We start from the raw sequence: 20,955 nt of genomic DNA on the forward strand, positions 1-20,955 counted from the left end.
ATGGGTCTCCTATAGTATAGAGTTCACTGTGAAAGTAGTAGCGCTGTAAAGAATTAACTTTTTTTTACTTTTGTATGAAAAGTTTCATGACACTCAGGCCCTTGGCCATACAAATTAGAAAACAAAAATTGCTCTTTGAAGGAACACATACACCCCCTAAAGTATTATCACTTAGTTTCGTTACACCCTGTATAAAACTGGGATAGAATACTATGATTGTAGATAAGGGTTTTTTTATAAACGAAACTTGACTAATATCGGATGGAAGCTTATTTGGAAAGGGGGAGTAAAGTATACCCAGGACTTTTAATGAAGGTGAAAATCGATGTGTTGGTCCATGTGTTCAGCTGATCGACATAACATGTCAACGTCAATTTTAGAAGGTGGATGACAAATACAGATTAATAAAGGAGATTTGCCATTTTACGCCAGACTATCAGTAGTTCTATTCCTTTGCATTTTGATTGTGTTCAAGCTACACATTAAAATTCTTTTATACAATATGCGGAAAGCGCTTCTTTTCCGTGCGGGCATAGTATTAGCATAGGTTTAACAGCCAGCCTTGAGCCGTTTAACGCCCTAATGTTATGTTATATAGTTGATAAGATACTTCCAATTATGTAGTAACACCATTTCATTTGATAAGCTAATCACTCTGTTACCAGGTATAGAGCGAAATTAACATAGAATATTATCTATTAAATTATTACAATACAAACTATTATTTTCTGCAAATAAACCTTAAGGACTCTTGAAATACAATACTAAATTTACAACATAATATTATATTATGCTATAAAAATGTTCTAGAGAAGTGTATGTTATGAGTTATGACCATAAAGTTAATATACCTAGCGGAATAGAGCAACAATCTCGAGCTGTCAAACGAAACCAAAATTGATTTTCATCAGAGTGAAAAATATGTGTATGTATACACTTACACAAGCATGATTGAACATGAATTCTATGAGATTAAATTGTCAACGTGCGGCACGTGCCGACTGGACGTCAAAAAAAGAGTGTTGCTCTCATGTATCACACGTCTCTTTTTAGCACGCAGTGTTACTGATAGTGACATCTCTCTTGCTCAGGCCTTTGTTTTTCTATTCCGCTAGGGTCATTAACTTTATGGTTATGACACACATTTTAGACTAAGTAGAAAAGAACATATTGTATTGCAAGAATGTTGAATAGATATCTTATAATTTATAAAGCTAAGTAATATAATATTCAACATTTAAGATGTCCCAAAAAAAAAAAAATTAAAGCCTGTATTTTTCTAGTTAACAACGAAGGTTATGCTAACATTTAAGTTTTTTTTTATGATGATAATCAAAAACCATAATAATTTATTTGTTACTAATATTAATTACTTTAATATTGGTGATGATTAATTTATGATTATGATGATTCCAGGTCTAAACGTGCGTGAGAAGGCGAAGCAGCTGGTGAACCTGCTGAAGGATGAGGAGCGGCTGCGGAACGAGCGGGCGCGCGCGCTCAAGGCCAAGCAGCGGTTCGCGCAGGTGGGTTACCTCTATTCCAGGTCTGAACGTGCGCGAGAAGGCGAAGCAGCTGGTGAACCTGCTGAAGGATGAGGAGCGGCTGCGGAACGAGCGGGCGCGCGCGCTCAAGGCCAAGCAGCGGTTCGCGCAGGGGCGGTACTCCTTTTTTAAGACCTAAAAGACCCCGGATATTTATATCATTATGATAGACCTTAGTACAGATAAAGCTTAACGTTGGTCCCCAGAAATGTAAAGTATATACCACTTTGATGACTGCTGTGGCTCAAGATTCAAGAGTCCCGGCGAGCGGCCAAAAAGTATTCCATCTTCCTGGATTATGAATTCTTATGGGTATATTCTTGGGTCATGAAATTAGCACGGGCCCTGACGTGATGAGAATACAAATATTTTATGTATGCCCCACGTTGGGCGCCAAAGTCAAATAAAATAAAAAAGATTTAAATGTGTTTACATACTATGAGGAGTATTAAAGCAAATTGGTGTTGTTTTCAGACTCCGAGCGCGTTCGGCAGCGACGCGGCGCTGGACTCGCCCGCCAGCCCGCCCGCCACCGAGTGGGGCGGCGCCGAGCTGGCCCGCCCCCTCACCGCCGGCGAGGAGGAGCTCCAGCTGCAGCTCGCGCTCGCTATGAGCCGCGAGGAGGCCGAGCGCGAGGAGCGCCGCCGCCGCTCCGACGACGTGCGCCTGCAGCTCGCCATCTCGCAGTCGCAGCACGACTTCAGGTAATACAACACCAGAAAAATCCACCATGTGAAAACTGAAAATCCTATCCTTTTCATGAGCAATGCAAGTTGCAAGTTTATTTGAATTAACAACTTTAAAGTATACTGCATTCTATTTAAACTTGAATGTAAAATGTTATTTACTTTACATTTATTCATTAATTTTCCTTTAAGTTTCTGTTAGAATGCTGACAGCCTTTAGAGATCCAATTTAGGAAAGGAGCATAAAGCCATAGGCGTACCGAGGGGGGGGGGGGGGGGGGGGGGGGCAGGGGGGGCAGCTGGATCATGTCGACGTCCCTACTAAGTATACTATCTAGTACTTTTATCTATTAAAATCAAAAATTAAGAAAACGAATTTTTGCCATTTGATTGCAATACAATATTTTTACAACAAAAAATTATAAATTTTTTTAGCTTTATAAACACCTAGCTTATAAAAAATCTGATTTGCCCCCCCCCCCCCCCCCTGGCCCAGAATCTGGGTAATTTGCCCCCCTCAGGGTGACAAAGACAACTTCCCAAAACGACAACTTCCGAAAATGCCAATTTCCGAGAACGTGTATTCTAAACTCGTCAACTTCCGAAAATGGCAAATTCCTGAAATGGCAAATTCCTAAAATGTCAAATTCCTAAATTGACAGATTCCGAAAAAATAAATTCCTGAAATGACAAATTCCAAAAATGATAAATGTCTAATTTATAAGAGGGCCCCCGAGACGATCAAACACAACCAACGGCGACGCGCGACGGCAACGACGATGAACGGTTAGATTGCGTCTCAAGTGAAAAGTCCCCTAGATGCGGCGCCACAGTCGTGCGACGGAATGTTGCAAACCACTGCTACTTTAAACTCCCCAAAAATATTGGAACGAAGTTCCTTATCGCGCGTTCGGCGTAAATCTGAAGGCTAGACAGAACGATATATGACCTTGATTTGACCTCGACACTTTTTTATTAGTACCTGCATGTTAGGGGCAGAGGGCGTTGATAGTAAGTATAAGTCTTTCCCTTTTTGTGATTTTAAGAAATACATTATTTCGAGATTAGTAATTAGCATTTCGAGAAAAGTAAAGTGCAGTTTACTCGAGAATGAATTATTTGTTAGTTTGTTTTATATATTATATACATACTAATGACAAAAAACCAGCCAAATGCGAGTCGGCGCATCCGACTTCCGTGCAATGGCACGGAACGAAGAGTTCCGTGCCATTGACTAGGTATATAATTTATAAAATAACTATAAAAGGTTTTATGTATGGGAGCCCCCTTAAATATTTTTTTATTTTAATTTTATTATTAAAGTAAAAATACAACTAAACTGAGTATTTTGTGAATATTTAAAGTTATTACCATTCAAGTCCTATTAACATTATTGATATCGAGCAAAAGAGGGCAAAAAATCGCGCTTTGTGTATGGGAGCGCCTCTTTTTTTTGTATTATAGCGGCCACAGAAATAAATAATTTGTGAAACATTTAACTGTCTTGCTATCGCGGTTTTTGAGCTACAGGCTGGTGACAGACAGACGGACAGACAGACAGCGCAGTCTTAGTAATAGCGTCCCGTTTTTAATCCGTACCCAAAAGGAAAAATAGGTACAGTCAGCAGCAAAAGTCCTTTAAAAAAGAATCGAACGCGTAGTCTTTCCAGGAAGATCTCAATTTTGGCGGTTGTCAATTTAGGTACTTGACGATTTAGGATGTTGTCATTTTCGAATGTTGACATTTTAGAAAGTTGTCGTTTTCGGAAGTTGACATTCTAGAAAGTTGTCGTTTTCGGAAGTTGTTGTTTTCGGAAGTTATCGTTTTAAGAAGTTGTCGTTGTCACCCTGAGGGATTTCCCCCCCCCCCCCCCCCTGGCCCAGAACCTGGGTATTTTGCCCCCCCTGACCCAGAACCTGGGTACGCCCATGCATAAAGCAATCCAATTTATACAAATTCAGGACTTTAAACAACCTGTACGCACTACCTAACATCCTATAATATATTCCTATCCCCATCCCTCTCCAACCTGTCCCTCTCCCGCAGGCTAGAGCGGGACGGCGCGCGCTGCAATACCCGCGCGGTATGTGCCCCTGCTACTGGTACCTCGGTTACTCGCGCTGTCCACAGAGAAATGTAATTCAGTTAGTGCGTTGTTAATTTCATTTCTAGAAGGAGATATAAATACCTCTTTAGAATACGTTGTGTAGATAGATGTTAAAGAGGTGGTCGGTTTTTCACATAGTAAAAATCAGTTTGGTAATTATTATTTCTTTATTAAGGATTGCAGCCGAGGGGCATTAAGAATTTTTAGATGGTAGTGTATCGAGTCGTATATTTTCATTACACGTACATTTTTTGGAAAATAAATTACAAAAAATTGATGTTCATAATATTAGAAATATTTTAGAATATAAAAATTATATTTTAAAATATGTATGTGAAATAAAAAACCTATATCTAGTTCCTAACTTATAACAATATATCTGTAATTCCAGAACTCCTGGGTCCGAGGCGAAGAAGCCGGAGCAGCAGTCGCACCTGCTGGACCTGCTGGACGTGAACCTCGCGCCCGCCCCCGCCGCCGCCGCCCCCGCCCCCGCAGACCCCTGGGGGCTGCCATCGCCGCCGCAGAGACCGGTCAGCACACATATTATATTATATACTGCGTATTATAGACACAAGAAATACGTTAAAGTTATATTAAAGTTTAAACTGTTACCAGAAATTGGTTTTATACAAAATATAAGATTGAAGGGTTTGTTTCACTTTTATGGTTTAACACGCCTTAGGCTGCGTTTCCACCAGAGCTGAGCGGAGCTGTGTTGCGAGGAATGTGTTTTTGAAAACCAATAGCATCGCCGCGTTGAGCGATGTCATGGCAAAGACATGTCAATGAAGCGATTCTATTGGTTTTCAAAAACACATTCCTCGCAACACAGCTCCGCTCAGCTCTGGTGGAAAGGCAGCCTTATGGCACGGTCTCTACGCTATTCTGAGCTTACTTTGTGTTAAGACCGAATAGTTTACTGTGATTGGTTAGCGTTATGACTTATAAATGAGCGATTACTGCTTGCTAAGCCGGGCGGGCTAGGCAGGCTTCCTCATTTGTCATTAGTCATTACTCATTACCGTCTAAGGCTACTTTCTTGTTTAAAATTACGTTAACCCAGAGGGTTGCAAAAGAGCCTTATTCTAGATAGTCTGCTTCTGTGATTTCTAGTTAGTGCCTTAGTGATAAACATGTATATTTGTTAACTCCAGATTATGCATTTGGATTTGGGTAGATATTATACGGAGTCCATGGTGAGCAGTGTGTGAGGTTGTATGTTGCTAGGACGTTCATATTTCATAATACTACCAAAGCTACCATTTGTTGTTCTACAGGGTGTAACAAAAATAAGTGATAATACTTTAGGGTGTGTAGGTGTTCCTTGTAGAGAGTTCACTGTGAAAGTAGCAGCGCTGAAAGACCAAAATTTTTTTTCACTTTTGTATGGGGAAACTCGTGACGCTCGGGCCCTTGCCCATACAAAAGTGAAAAAAAAAATTCGTCTTTCAGAGCTGCTACTTTCACAGTAAACTCTCTACAAGGAACACGTACACACCCTAAAGTATTATCACTTATTTTTGTTACACACTGTATATCTGTTATTATCTTTCTTCAATATTTTCTTCAAACAAAAACATAATATGGTTTTGTTTTTCGTTATGTACACTAGGTGTGTCGCAATATTTCATTTCTTTACATTTTATTATCATTTTCATCTAGTTTTTCTTTCTCTATAGTGTTTTAAACTCTATAAAAAGTAGTCAGTACATTTACAAGTTATAACTCTTATTACTCAGGCAATAGACATCAAAATTATGTAATTTGTAGGAGACGTCGCCGGACGCGTGGTCGGCTGTGGGTAGCCCGGCGCGCGACCCGTGGGCGCCGGCCGCTTCGCTCGCAGCGCCGCTCGCCGCCCCGCTGTCTGCTCCGCTCGCCGCTCCGCTCGGCGCCCCGCTCGCCGCCGCCGCTGACCCGTGGGCGCCCGTTACACAGGTATGACGTGATGGGGGGTAGAAGACCTGCGTAATTTGGTCGCGTTATGTCAAACCCAGCCGACAGGTCACAATTAACATTGAATTGACATGATCCGACCAATATGACGTTGGTCTGTCTACTGCCTAGGAATTAATTTCCTCGATGGTATATAAATGTATGTGATTTTTTACAATAATATACTGACTCTAAGTCCAGCTACAGGACATAGGACAGAAAAAAATCATACATTTTTACGTGGCAAAATCTGTCCTATGTCCTTATTACCAGTTACTATGTATCAACTAATTTCGACGCGAGATAGTTGCGCCAACATCGACTAATTCAGTAATAAAAATATTTGGATAGCTATATAATAATATATAATAATTGAAATGTATCAGACACCGTGATAGGCTCCATGATAGATTGAGACAAAATCCAAATTACAACATTCTTAAAATTACCTACACAAGATACAGAAATTTCTGCAATAATTTATTAAAAAAGATGAAGAGAGACTATGAAACAAACTTACTGGATAATGCTAAAAACAATAATAAGAAATTGTGGGATACCATAAAAAACTTAACCTGCACAAGTAAATGTAAACAGCATGCATCTTACCTACTAAATTCTCGTGATCCTAAGGAATCAGTAAACAAAGTTAATGACTATTTTGTATCAATTGGGAAAAGGTTGGCTGGCAACACTACTAAATGTAAAGATAAAGATCATCAAGAGATTATCGCATAAAAGATAGTTGTAGTACACCAATCAATTCTTTTGTTTTGCTTGAGACGGACATCAATGAAGTCGAGTCTCTAATTAGGAGCTTAAAAAACGCTTGCGCTGTTGGATGGGACTGTTTTCCGAATGTTCTTCTTAAAGACAATATACATACCCTCTCCTCATTACTTACACATATTTTCAATTTATGTTTGTCTCATGGTCAGTTTCCAAAGGTTCTGAAAAAGTCAGTAGTTCATTCAATATATAAAGCAGGCGAGAGAGACCGTGTTACAAATTACAGACCCATTTCTATATTGCCATCGATGTCCAAGATACTAGAACGTATAATTAATACACAACTTATAAAATATCTAGAACATAATCATATTCTTTCACCAAATCAGTTTGGTTTTAGAGCTAATAAATCGACTACTGATGCGGTTCATGAAGTTGTAAACATTATTATTAGTAATATGGATGTGGGTAGATCAACCTTAGGTATATTTTAGATCTTGCAAAAGCATTTGACACGGTCTCTACAACGCTGCTTTTAAATAAGTTGGAAGCAATAGGAGTTAGAGGTAAACAATTACAACTCTTCGAAGATTATCTCACGAATCGATCACAAAGCGTGAAAATAGGAAATATACTAAGTGATGATTTGCCTGTGAGCTACGGCGTTCCTCAGGGCAGTATATTAGGTCCAACCTTATTTTTGATATACCTAAACGACCTTTCTAATCTTAGTTTATCGGGCGGTAGAATCATATCTTATGCGGATGATACAGTCCTTCTTTTTTCTGCTAAAAGCAATAATATATTATTCAAGCTTGCTCAACGAGGCCTCAACTTTGTCACCCATTGGTTGCAGAATAATTTCCTAACTCTTAATGCAAATAAAACACAATACATAAGTTTCTCTATGCGAAAGCAAAAATAATTAGATACCACCTTTAATTTAACTGCCCATGCTTGTTGCAATGAGACAAAGTGTTTGTGCTCTCCTCTTAACCAGGTATCATCTGTTAAGTATTTAGGTATCATCATCGACAATGCATTGTCTTTTAGCGCACATATTGATATGGTCACGTCAAGAATTAGAAAATTAACCTATGTTTTTAAAAATCTTCGACATATAGCTGATAAAAGTCTAATGAAACATGTCTATCAAGCGCTAGGGCAGTCCATAATCGAATACTGCATCACAATCTGGGGAGGCACTTTTAAAACAAAGATGAGGCCTCTTGAAGTCGCTCAGAGATCGCTTTTAAAGGTAAGCAGCTTTCGTCCCTATTTGTATCCTACTTTCTTACTATACCAGTCCTCAGAAGTCCTATCAATCTGCCAGCTATTCATCATGCAGACAATCTTGAGACAACACACTAAACAACATTTTCATAAAGATCTATACGCTAAAAGACGAAACTAGGCTATAGCAGAATTCCCAAAACATAGACATGCTTTTGTCAATAAACATTATTGTTTTCTAGGCCCATTATAATAAAATAAATAAAGAATTGAATATACACCCTTTAAGCAAATCAAGATGCAAACAAAAATTATTTGAATATCTACACCAACTCACGTATGAGGAGACGGAAAAACTGTTAATAACTACGAAATAACTCGTAAATTATTTTAAATTAAATCCAAGTACATAATTTCTTATTGTCAATTATTTATAATTATTATTTTCCAATGGTTGTATTATTAATTTTATTTGTGATAATTTACAATATTTTATTTAAGTCCTTTATTTTGTAAAAGATGTTAAACTAATTTTTAAGTTGTAAACATATTTATTATTGTATTAATATATTTTTAGAAAATTAATTATTAATATGATTTAAATAGGGTATCTTACAGTTCGTTTGTAATTATAGTCTTGGAAAACTGAGCACTGTGGTCTGAAATACAGATTTATCTAGTTTGGACACAGAAGAATTACATTAAGACGTGTACATTATATATCAAAATTATATTTTGTCAATTTTATACCTGTAAGTTATTTTATGAGCAATGTACTGTAATTAATTTTGATGATCAATAAATAAATTATTATTATTATAATAATTACTATTGGAGAACACATCGCTTTTTTTCTGTTATATGATGTTTCTAATATAACAAAGACGAGCTGGACTCGTACAGTCGCTGAATACGCCGTTTAAATATTTCTGTTGTAGCTTGTCAATCATGAAAATGTTTGTTTCCCAGAGCAAGTCGCCGCTGTCGATGGTGTCGTCACCGTCGTCTGACCTGGAGCAGTTCGACGCGCTGTCGCGCCGCACCGAGCCCGCGCTCGCGCCGCTCGACCACGCCACCTCCGCCGCCGCCGCCGACCCTTTCGACTTGTCGCTGCTAGGTAAAAACCCGCGGACAGAAAGAAAAAATGATCAAGAGAAAATCTCACTAGTTATTTCGCACTAAATGTCAATGTCATTGTCCATATATAATCCTACACAGATTATTAATATAAAAAAATAATAATGAACTAAACTGTCCGAGCACTGTCGCCTCTGGGCCGTTCACTTCGTTAACGTGCGTCATTTCCCAAATTTACGTATTCATTAACTTTATTGGTTATTGATTAGGAGTAGGTGCCAGCAGAAATATCTAAATTGGCTACTCGTTAAAACGTTAACCAATGTATCGACTGGTTGACATGATTGATTCGTTATGTAAATAAATAACGAATCGTCTAACTGAACCATATTTCAGACGAGAAGCTGCCGTCTAACGGCTTGATGGGCACCGGCGGCGCGGTGAAGAAGTCCCCCGCGGCGTTCCTCGGTGAGAACTCGGCGCTGGTGAACCTGGAGCGGCTGCTGCAGCCCGCCGCCGACCCGCCCCCGCACGCGCCCAACCCCTTCGCCGAGCGGCAGCTGTTTGCGCCGCCGCCGCCGGTACGTACACGCACGCACACACGCGTCATTGCGTATACGTGTATGAGTGTAAATGCATGCGTATGTATGCGTTCGTATATTATAAAGAGGCAATATCCACTTTTATGCATATAATGTGTAATATTTGTGCCTTAGGGCAGAAAAATAATTGTCCTATTCGACAAAAAACATTTTTTACATTTGCAATTTTTATTTTTCTAAGATAACATTCATTTTCCTCTTTTAAAATAGATGTAAAGCTGTGTAAATATTAATATATTATTAGTGCGAGGGTAGTAGAATTAAAAGCTTACCAAGTTTACCTTACCTGTCGTATTATATTTGGTTTCCAAAAAAACTCTGTTAAATATTTAGCATTTCGTTATGACATTCCAGGCGAAGTTGTCCATCAACGAGATCAAGCAGCAGCAGATGGGCTTCCCGGCGGGGGGTGCGGTGGGGGGTGTGTCGCTGGGGGCGGGGGCAGCGGCGCAGGCGGATCCCTGGGCGCCCGCGCGCTCCGCCTCGCCCTGGTCGCCGCCCCCCGCGCGACACACCCCCAACCCCTTCCTGTCCTAGCCACAGGTAAACTATCCGTATATGTACATCATTAAAAATGAATCTTCAATTTTGGCTAAGTCTTGAAACATTCGTGGAAGTCCAGGGAAAGTTTAATATTAGGATGGACAAATATAAATATCTGTATTGCCAGAATTTTGTCTAATCTAATTGTCTATTTTATTTTATGAAATAAGGGGGCCAACGAGCAAACGTTTCACCTGATGGAAAGCAACTTCCGTCGCCCATAGACACTCGCAGCATCAGAAGAGCTGCAGGTCTATAACATAGTCTAGTAATTATTATTATTATAATAAGGTAAACATAGTAGCCAATTACAAGTTAGGGCCCGTACCACGAAACGGTATTGAAACCCAAACAATCGTACGAGAATGTTGCGTCCTACTCTTACAAACGTGAAATGACGTTGTTAGAGCAGGACGCGGCATTCTCGTCCGATTGTTTGAGTCTCAGAACGGTTTAGTAGTAGGCCTACTGGTACGGACCACATTATTTGTAAGTGACCTATCCCACGCCTAAAACGAGATAGCAATATTATATTCGTGTGAGCATGAGAGAGACGGTAACGATGAGACGATGAACAATGTTTTGCGTTTTTTACCAACCTCATCTCATAGAAAACTTTTATATATTCCAGTAAAACGCTAGCGACATTGCATCTCGGGCACCGCTCGCCGGTCGCCGCAGCTTCCGCGTCGCCGCCACACCGACACGACACAGCTACGTACAGTCAACCGAGCCGCTAATACTTCGGCAACCACAGTTTTCATAAAGCACAGCTTGTTAAGAAACAGTTAACGCCGAACATAATTTTTTAATCACGTGAAAAATGTGTTAGCGTGATAATATTTAAAGTGTACAAACGTATGTGAATGCGACACAAGAAGCCACCATTCGATTTGACGTTTAGAAAATTTAGTTCTGCGTCAACTCTTTCTTGCCTAACTGTAATGGTGATGTATGAAAAACGATGGTTGTCGGAAACAGCTGACGTCATAGTCGCACTGTAAAACTAACCAGATGGTTAACCTGGTTACAGACACCCCTCCCGCAACCTCCGAACGACGGACGCGCTCGATATTTTCAATATTGAAGTGAAACTTCTTTAGGCGTGCTAAGAGTGCTAGGGCATTTTACGGGTGTGGATTTTAAACGTTGGTTGAAGTTTTGCCTTATATACAATATTGCAGTAAAACCGTGTTTATGGCCTCGGCAATATTCGTTTTCCATGGAAGAGATTGATCATGCAAATCGAGGTACGTCAGTGGACGTTGAAATGACGGCCATATTGTACTCGGTACTCTTTAGCTTCCAGCTATTTTTAACACGTTGAGGTTCGGTACTAAGTTGAATAAAACATTTGATATGACAGTAAAATTCTTCATACAAAATATTCCAACGGCAATACCCGTAGCGTCATTTAGCAACACCAAAAAACGAATGAAGATTGACAGTACTGCTAAATCCGTAAATAAGCTATAGCCGTTGAAAAGGCGAAAATTCGAAATCAGCAATTGGCATAATAGTTTTACACCACCCTTCGTCGTTAGACAACTGTTCTAGATTAGCTGCGCTGGTTTCTTTTCGTTCAGAAATTTGTTTCTGGAAATTATCGCCACCTGGTTGATGAATCTGTTCCAGCGATTCAGGTAACTGATGTTCTAAGATATTAGGATGTACAAATTCGGTGAAATCAGGTTGTGCCATCTCTGGATTTTGAGGGCCTGGTGAAGAAACAGACTCCGAAAAAGACGGTGGACAATAGTCATCATCTGACCAGTACTCTCCTCCATCATCGTGCTAAGGATCCTCATCACTCGTTTCCGGTGTTGAGACTTCTTCTAGTAGCCGTTTGATGCGATTTTCATCATCCATCTATAACAAAATATAACAATTTGTTTACATGTAATTTATACCTAAAATGGCAATTTTCAAATCATTTTTTCAGACTAATATCAGTACAACTTTATTATTAGTCATTATAATTACTAAAATAATGTAACACTCACCTTCTTGCATTAATTTTGACGTGAATACAACTTTTGCGAAAACCACAGCGACACAATTTCTCCCAAACGTACGCGGCGCGACACTACTCAACGCATTGCGAATGATTGCACACAATAGTACACGGCCATGACCGTACTGTGCGTACAGACACTGCCTAGATGTTGCTCACACATAAACATTTTCAGTGTATGTTTGTGTGCATTCAACTGCTTCTACTTACAAGAAAAAAATATGTGATATGACGGTAGTCCTATATTTTAAGTACATTCTTTAGAAATTCATCTGCAAATGCCGTACTGTTTAGTAGGGTTGTTGAGGAAGTGATTATGAGAAAGAGGAGGAGGAAGAGGAATTGTCACGCGCAAGTTTAGGGGATGCGGATGAGGAAGAGGATGTTTTTTTGAGGAAGAGGATGCGGATGAGGAAGCGGAAGAGGAAGTACGTCCATATAGTACAGCGTTTGTGGGTGATTACGCCCCCTTATGCCCACAAGGCTCAAGGTCTTAAAGTGGGACTGAAAAAAAAAAGACGGGTTACACTCCGGGAGTGCCGGCAGAAGTGAAAACTTTATTATTAACGTTGTGCATAATTTTTTTAACCCATTTTTTATGAAAATCTATTTTAAAAAAATCGATTTTTTTAATTAATCGAAACCCTTACAATCGATTAAATTTTAACCCGTTTTTTATTAAAATCGATTTTTTTAATTAATCGAAACCCTTACAATCGATTAAATTTTTAACTCATTTTTTATGAAAATCAATTTAAAAAAAACGTTTTTTTTTTAATTACTTAATCGAAACTCTTAAAATCGATTAAAAATATCGATAATCGAAAAAAACAATCGATTGTTCGATTAATCGATTTCGATGTTACAACACTAATCTCAAACCGTCTTAAAAGGAAAAGAAAGTAGGTGAAATATATTTTGTTCTCAAAGTGGGCAGTGGACAAAAAAGGTCTGGGAACCCCTGATATAGCACTGCACTTCGGTCTCATTACGATTTTCGATAAAAGAAATCAAATTATTAGATTATTCGCACTGCGTGCGTAGCTGCGTGGTGCGTACACGCGTAAACAAAACAACGCTTGCTATATTATGTCAATAAAATTAAAACAAACAAGCAAGGAACAGCGCGGGTGGCGAGAGGGGAGGTCTCGCTCTCCCGTTCGGTCCGGCATCGCGCTCTGGCGTGTGCGTTGCCATGATTGCCGTTACGCGACGCGCATGCGCAGTGAAATTCCTTATAAATTCCTCCTAAATTTTGAGGAAGCGATAGCGGAAGAGGATTTTTGTATTTTTATTTATGAGGATGCGGTAACGGTTGAGGAACCCATAATATTGCGGAACTTCCTCATTATGAGGAAGAGGAAGAGGAATCCTCAGCAACCCTACTGTTTAGTAAAAAAAATAAACAACTGCGTCAGCCGTAGTGTCGTATTATGCAGTCAATTTTTTTACGGTCATAGCCGTCCGTCCCGCAACGTGTTAATGCTCTAAATATTCTGCCGAATGTCTGTACTTTAGTATTTACCAGCCTAAACTAGGTCGCGATGCAAAGATTGTGAATATCGAGCGCGTTTTCGCCTTTTCAATTCCATCCAGACGCTCAGAATACAACTCACACGACAGGGGCCTTCTAATGTTATATAAGATAAGGTAGGAGAGGGACGGAGAATCTAATTCGCCCCGTCTCTTTCGCGCAGTCAGAATAATTTAAGTTCCTAAATCGATTGACGCAATAAACTTGATTTTTGTCCATGAATTTGAAGTATTTTTTGACTAATTCGATGTAGCATCAATTATTTTTAACTTTATTGTGTAGGTAAAAAGTTACTGCTCATTTTGACGAAAAAAATTTGACATCACAGAATATTATCCGCAAAAAAGATTTTCTTTTGTTGATTCAATTCGTATTTATTTTTGTAATATATTATGGACTAAGGAGGTACATAATGTTAACACCAATAAAATATCTGATTTGAATACAGCTAATTTGTATTTATATAAGTCCTTAGGCGAAACTTAGCTAATATAAGGTTCATGGGGGACTCAATTGACTCGGTCTTCCACCATTCGCTTTACCATTGTCGACTTTAGCGCACGCCAGATTCAATATGATTGCTTTTGTGTACGTTCAAGTTTCAAAAAGTTATTTTTGCATATGCTACAGTCGGTACTCGAAATGAAAATGACAGACGACGGAGGCAATTTTCCCCCGTGCGCGCTCATTAGTGTTGAAGATAAGGCTTATAAATAGGGTACCTAAAATTCGATAGATTTTAACTTCAAGCCGATTCGAACAACAATCGAAAGCGATCGCATACTTTAATGCCAAGAACAGACCTACCGAGTAGAGTGGCGAGACAGTAGTGTTGGTAGAAATAGCATTAGCAATAATAATGAATTGTTAAATGCCCATTAGCAATAATTAAAACATTCGTACTTGCTAAAAATGATATTGCTATTATTAACATACGCAGCAACAGTCTGCGATCATGAAAAAAATGACATCCACACTGTTACGCACTGCGGCGCTTACAGCTATTTAACTTGCTATTTTTTATTCGATGCTAAATAATACTTGACTAGAACGCTGCGATGCGAACCGATAGATCATGATGCCGCTTGAGGGCACTGACTCGCCACTCTACTCGGTAGGTGAAATGACGGCTCGCAATAGTGTATCGTGCCTTAAGTAACGTTCAATACATTGTAAAACTTGTGGCGTTACAAATAAAGTCCACATTCGCACCCGGGAATTGCACGAGTGGATTCTGTTCGTAACGAACAAATTCGAATTAAAATCTCTTCATAAGTGCTACTTAAATTACATACAGGCTGTAAGAAAGGCATTTGACTTAAGAGTCAATGTTCTGATGATAGCTCGATCGTAAAGTTAATATACCTAGTGGAATAGAGAAACAAAGGCCTGAGCAAGAGAGATGTCACTATCAGTAACACTGCGTGGTAAAAAGAGACATGTGATAGACAGCAGCACTCTTTTTTCGACGTCCAGTCGGCACGTGCCGCACGTTGACAATTTAATCTCATAGAATTCATGTTCAATCATGCTGGTGTAAGTGTATACGTACACATATTTTTACACACAGATGTAAACCAATTTCGGTTTCGTTTGACAGCTCGAGATTGTTGCTCTATTCCGCTAGGTATATTAACTTTATGAGCTCGATACAATTTTTGCTTCTTTCTCGCTTATGTCACAGGACAGACATAAAACATTTAAACAAACTTCTTGATTAACAACTTTTAGAACAAACATGTTAGAAAATTGACTTAAAATTCTTACTTTTGTCAAATTCTCTGTTTTTGCTCAGTACCGTTGAAAAAACCTATGTGATGTGTTTAGAAACCACTAAATGTTTATAAAATTATAGTCACAGTGTGGCCATAACAACGGAACTAAGTTGTTGTAATAGTTTGACATTTTTGCTTTGGCAACACAACTCGAAGCACAGACCTTTCGATATTTTACGCTGTGGATTTTGACTACTATTAATGAAAATGTACTAGATAATAAATTTTAATATATTTCAAGCTTATTTTTATCAGCCGTTTAAATTTTAACACTCAATAATAAAATTACTAATTCGGTGGATACAGTGATGTTTTGTATGATTTGGGCTATGGTTTTTGAGTATGACTGAAGATAATAATGAAATTGTCGATGCTGCGGTATATAGTCGTAATCGTAGTGTCATCCCTTTCAAATCAATCTAAGAAAAAGAGGGATGACACTACGATTGCCACTTTTTAATTTCTTCACTTTTTTGACAGACTATACTACAAAATTGAAGGTGTTGTGAATTAACTTGCAACGCGTTTTTATAATATAATGCTGAGGAAATTGACGTATTTAAGAATGAGGTCCTAGGCTGTTGAGACTAGTAAGTCTAGTAGTAACTAGCTTTGCAAGTATAAATACACATGGGGCTGCTTGCGCCAGTCTTTTAATCTGAAATGTGATGCCTCTCTTACTCTTCTTATATTTAAGAAAGAGAAAAAATTACATTTCGTCACAGGTGGCACTAGTGAACTTTAAAACTTTTTTTTTCCGTCAGAATATAACTTGTACCTGGCAGCCCTGGGATCTTGGTCTATAAATACGTTTTTATCACAGCAAAGTTGCGTGCTGTGGAGTCTGCTAGTGTGTGTATGTGTGTGGTGTGCTGCGTACAAATATTCCATTTTATATATTGTCTTACGGCGGTTTATTTACACTATTTATTTAGTACTCGGACGACGTCCGGTGTCGCCGCTATTTATTGTTTACAAGTTGCCAGCCTCGACAGCAATAACCGAGTTTCATATACAATATTCTCCGCTGGCAATATATTTGATAGTATTTTTTCTTTTGACTAGTGGAATCGACGGTTTATTATTTCGTTTATAATGTAGATAAATTATTTTTATGACGCTATTGATTTCGACCAATACGACGCATCGACGCTATTTCATATGTCACTTAGCTAGGGACTACTGTAAAGATTAATGTAACTATTTAATTAAAATATATAAGTTTTTCAACTATTGTGGTTTCATTTATCTCTCGCTTGTTTTCAGATACCTGTAACTATCATATTACAGTAGTCCGGACCATAAAGTTAATAATACCTAGCGGAATAGAGCAACAATCTCGAGCTGTCAAACGAAACCGAAATTGGTTTTCATCTGTGTGAAAAATATGTGTACGTGTACACTTACACAAGCATGATTGAACATGAATTCTATGAGATTAAATTGTCAACGTGCGGCACGTGCCGACTGGACGTCAAAAAAAGAGTGCTGCTGTCATGTATCACACGTCTCTTTTTACCACGCAGTGTTACTGATAGTGACATCTCTCTTGCTCAGACCTTTGTTTCTCTATTCCGCTAGGTATATTAACTTTAGGGCCCGGACAGTGTAGGGAGTAGAAAATAAAACGAGTCAAGTATTACAATATGATTATAATTTATTCATTAATAGTTTACAAGACATTATCGTACAACCGTGTAGGATCGGCGCGGCCGCCGCCCGCACCAGATACGTACAAAAATCGTATAAAAAAATCCTAAAAAATCTCGTCTAAAGTTAAAAAATCTGGAATGGACGTCCGTCGGAGCCCCGCCTAATCCTAGCGACTTAAATTACCTTAACTAGCTTACAGTAGAGAAGCCAGACCTCGTGCGAATGTTAGTGCAGGGTATACGACGCGAAGTGATGAAATAAAAAATTGTCCTGCACTAGGATGAGTGACGAGCGAGCGAGCCGTGAGGGCCGAGGGGGATGAGTGATGACGCTCGCTCGCAGAGCACGCGGCCGGTATTGCGCACCGCCCGGGACTGCGCTCCGCAGATCAGACTAGACGCTAACATGCCAATAAATATTACAACGTTTTAAATAAAGCACGATAAATCCAAGCGAGTACCTCGGCGGATCCACCGATGAGTAATCTACGGTTACAGTAGACAAGCGATATTCCGATACGATCACATTCGCGCTGGGCGATAAATAGCCTTAACGTTACTAAATGCACCGGGCCGCGGGGGGGCGGGCCGGGGGGAGGGCTAGGGGGCGGGGCGGCGCTAGTACTCCCAGTGCGTGGCGTGCGCGAGGTCGGCCGAGCCCAGGCGGAAGTTGCCGTTCTTGGCGGCGGCGAGGTAGCAGCCGGCCTGGCGGATGGCGAGGCGCGTGGGCTCGCGCAGCTCCAGGTAGAAGGGCTCGGGGCTGTCGCTGTCGCAGGTGACGCCCTCGCTGTCCGCGTGCCAGTACTTGCCGTTGGAGCCCTTGAAGTACACGGCGCCCTTCGGCCCGCGCACCACCTGGATGGTCTCGTAGTTGGCCTTGTTGCACTCCAGCCGAACGCCCTTCGGGCCCACGAAGCCCTGCTCGCACTTCAGCACCAGGATCGGCCTGCAACCACACATTATCGTAATCTTTTTATTATTGCAAATTATAATAAGCACGTCCTTAAGATAGATAAACTTGCGAGGGGATTTAGAACATTTTGGATAGTTATAGTTTAGGCTGATAAACTTGTGATTGTTATCCACAAAAAGTATAGTGATCCCGGAGGATACCGTAATGACTGGGTTAAATAACAACCTTATAAGAAATAAACAGCAATTGACGTAGTAAGTAATGTAACTTTTCAACTTTTAAGGGCCTGTTTCACCAATTACTGTTAAGTGTCGGATAGCTAGGTATCCACAACATATCTGTATTCGGACAGATGGAGTATCTGTCAGATAAATTGTGGATAGACTATCCTGCACTTATCAGTGAGAGGTGAAAGCCCTAAATAAGATTGATAAATGTCGGTAATATGATGGTACGTACCTGTTGATGAGGTAGAAGTAGTACTTGCAGTTGTCGTCGACGGTGTCGGCGGAGGCGTATAGGTGTCCGGAGCGCTTGGTCAGCAGGTACTTGCCGTTGTTGGCGCGGAACGCCACCGCCCCCGACCCGCACCACTCCAGCTCGAACAGTGCGTTGCTCGACCTGAAATGTAATCATGTTGGTCAGAACTCAGAAGGTAACAGACATAAAATATTCCAAATCCAAAAGACAAAACATTTTTTATCCCATTTCCTCCAGATAGCGCCGGTAAAAACGTAATCGATTTTTAAATGCTTAGTTTGATGTCTTGCGGATAGAGGGCGCTTAACAAAAGTAACGCAATGGCAAGACACGGAAAAAGGTTAGAAACATGGATAGAAGTGAAAAACGCTAAACCGTAAACAGCTATTTGTTTCACAAAAATCCGAATGTGTGAAAAAGAAAGATAAAATTTGCCTTTTCGCTTTTTATATGGCTCAGTTTCAGAGTCAAAATTACTTTTGCCAGCGCTCTAGGGAGATCATTTGATTCTGAGATGCTCGCATCTTAGTGTTAGTTTTCCATTTCAGTTTTTTGTTGAATGGTACCGACCTGTTGTCGCCCGCGGCCTGTATGCCGCCGCCGGTCTCGAGCGTCCAGTAGCGGTCCTGCATGGTGCGGATGTACCAGCGCCGCGTGCCCCAGTCGAACTCCAGCTGGAACGTCTCGTGCGACGAGATCTCGTCCTGGTTCGCCGTCACGTCCACGCCTGGGGAGTGGGGAACGACAATGTGGTTAGAATTTATTTTTATTACATGACTAGCTGACCCGACAAACGTTTTGCCAAAAAAGTCGATAAAAAATCTATTCTCAGGCTTAACGAATGTACGTACAAAATTTCATTAAAATCGGTTGAGCCGTTTCAGAGGAGTTCGCGTACAAACACTGTGACACGAGAACTTTATATATTAGACTAATAACAGTATATTTTATTACACACTTTTTAAGCATTATTTTTCTTAATAGGTACGGGCTACGGCACAATAACACAATATTATGTAGTGCGTTTCAGTATATGGGCTATAAAGCTACTAATTTTAATGTCTCGTACGTAAGTCGCGCAATAAAGAACACTTGCACATCGATTTGGTCGAGTTAAAATTTTACATTACATTTTCTGGGATAAAAATGAGCTGATACTATGGGAGCAAAATGTACGAGCAAGAGATAGTTAATAGTTTAGCGTTCACAAGCAGCAAATAACTTGTGTTTACTGATTAGGTTACTTTCAAAATTATTATGTCATATCGGTAAGCATTTAGAATGTAACCAGCAGCTGACAATTGATATCATAATGTATGATATCGATATTGAGCACCGTCACTGTGCCACTTGACTTCATGCCACATGGCCCTAGACTGCGACTGGCGAGACATACTCAAGTGTTTGTAAACTTAAAACGACACACCAAAATCTGCCACAACCCAAATCTTGTAAGTAGTCCTGGGTATAATAGTATGTTAAAACATAATCGTTCTTCCTATGTAAGAAATAGCATCATTATGTTTATGATTCTTAACTGAAAGTTGTCACCAACTGAATCTGTGCAAGTGTGTCTTAAGAAATTTTACTTTTATGCATTTTATCGTCTTTTAAACAAACAACGCTTCATATTTTGTCGCAGCTTTCATTTTTAATTTCACTAAACTTTCTGCTACTACAGTAACCAGGGACCACAGCCAAATAAACTCTTGAAGTCTCGAGGTACATACAAATCTCTGTTCCGAATCCCAATCTAATCACGTCAGTCGGCATCTTCACGCTACATAAAATCAAACATTCCGTTGAAATTGCGGCATTAGAGATAAGTCGGCTCCGAATATATTAATTAGTCTGTCCGTCACGAGCCGGCTCAGGCATCCGTGCGAGAGAGTGGAAAGTCGCCAGCCGACAGTCGACTGCCACAATGAGAAGTTTTTGTGGCGAATAACGGAGACGAGAGCGATTGTTGCTGGAATTGTATTGCACACACACACACACACATAGCTACATAGACAGGTATGAGCTAGATGAGCAGTTATGATTGTTATTTATGTAATAAGTTCAAAGCGGTCTAAGTAGACTTCTATGACCATAATGTACAGTTGGTAAATAGCGCTAAGCTATTGT

At 39.8% G+C, this 20,955-nt stretch overlaps 2 protein-coding genes and 1 long non-coding RNA gene across 9 annotated transcripts in view; 2 read left to right on the plus strand and 1 right to left on the minus strand.

Moving 5' to 3' along the window:
* LOC121732622 (epsin-1) overlaps positions 1–11,451 on the plus strand; it is a 30,274-nt gene extending 18,823 nt beyond the window's left edge. For 4 of the 5 annotated variants that reach the window (XM_042122567.1, XM_042122568.1, XM_042122570.1 and 1 more), the window contains exons 4-12: positions 1,547–1,656; positions 2,019–2,248; positions 4,730–4,871; positions 5,496–5,537; positions 6,112–6,279; positions 9,208–9,355; positions 9,712–9,896; positions 10,272–10,460; positions 11,092–11,451. In XM_042122567.1, the coding sequence (XP_041978501.1) occupies positions 1,547–1,656; positions 2,019–2,248; positions 4,730–4,871; positions 5,496–5,537; positions 6,112–6,279; positions 9,208–9,355; positions 9,712–9,896; positions 10,272–10,454 (1,208 nt within the window). In that variant the 3' untranslated portion in view covers positions 10,455–10,460; positions 11,092–11,451. The remainder of the gene's footprint in view (positions 1–1,546; positions 1,657–2,018; positions 2,249–4,729; positions 4,872–5,495; positions 5,538–6,111; positions 6,280–9,207; positions 9,356–9,711; positions 9,897–10,271; positions 10,461–11,091) is intronic. The other variant, XM_042122571.1, reaches the window with a different exon arrangement.
* Positions 11,452–15,602: 4,151 nt separating this feature from the next.
* On the plus strand, positions 15,603–17,014 carry LOC121732626. Its single transcript, XR_006036409.1, has 2 exons — positions 15,603–16,161; positions 16,264–17,014. It is a non-coding gene; the product is annotated as an uncharacterized LOC121732626 (long non-coding RNA).
* A 406-nt stretch (positions 17,015–17,420) lies between these two features.
* LOC121732623 (protein singed) overlaps positions 17,421–20,955 on the minus strand; it is a 41,334-nt gene continuing 37,799 nt past the window's right edge. For all 3 annotated transcript variants that reach the window (XM_042122574.1, XM_042122573.1, XM_042122572.1), the window contains exons 7-9: positions 19,399–19,555; positions 18,808–18,969; positions 17,421–18,381 (exon numbers count right to left, since the gene is read on the minus strand). In XM_042122574.1, the coding sequence (XP_041978508.1) occupies positions 18,054–18,381; positions 18,808–18,969; positions 19,399–19,555 (647 nt within the window). In that variant the 3' untranslated portion in view covers positions 17,421–18,053. The remainder of the gene's footprint in view (positions 18,382–18,807; positions 18,970–19,398; positions 19,556–20,955) is intronic.

Source organism: Aricia agestis, chromosome 12, assembly GCF_905147365.1.
Source record: "Aricia agestis chromosome 12, ilAriAges1.1, whole genome shotgun sequence".
In the NCBI taxonomy this organism is placed as follows: Eukaryota; Metazoa; Arthropoda; class Insecta; order Lepidoptera; family Lycaenidae; genus Aricia; species Aricia agestis.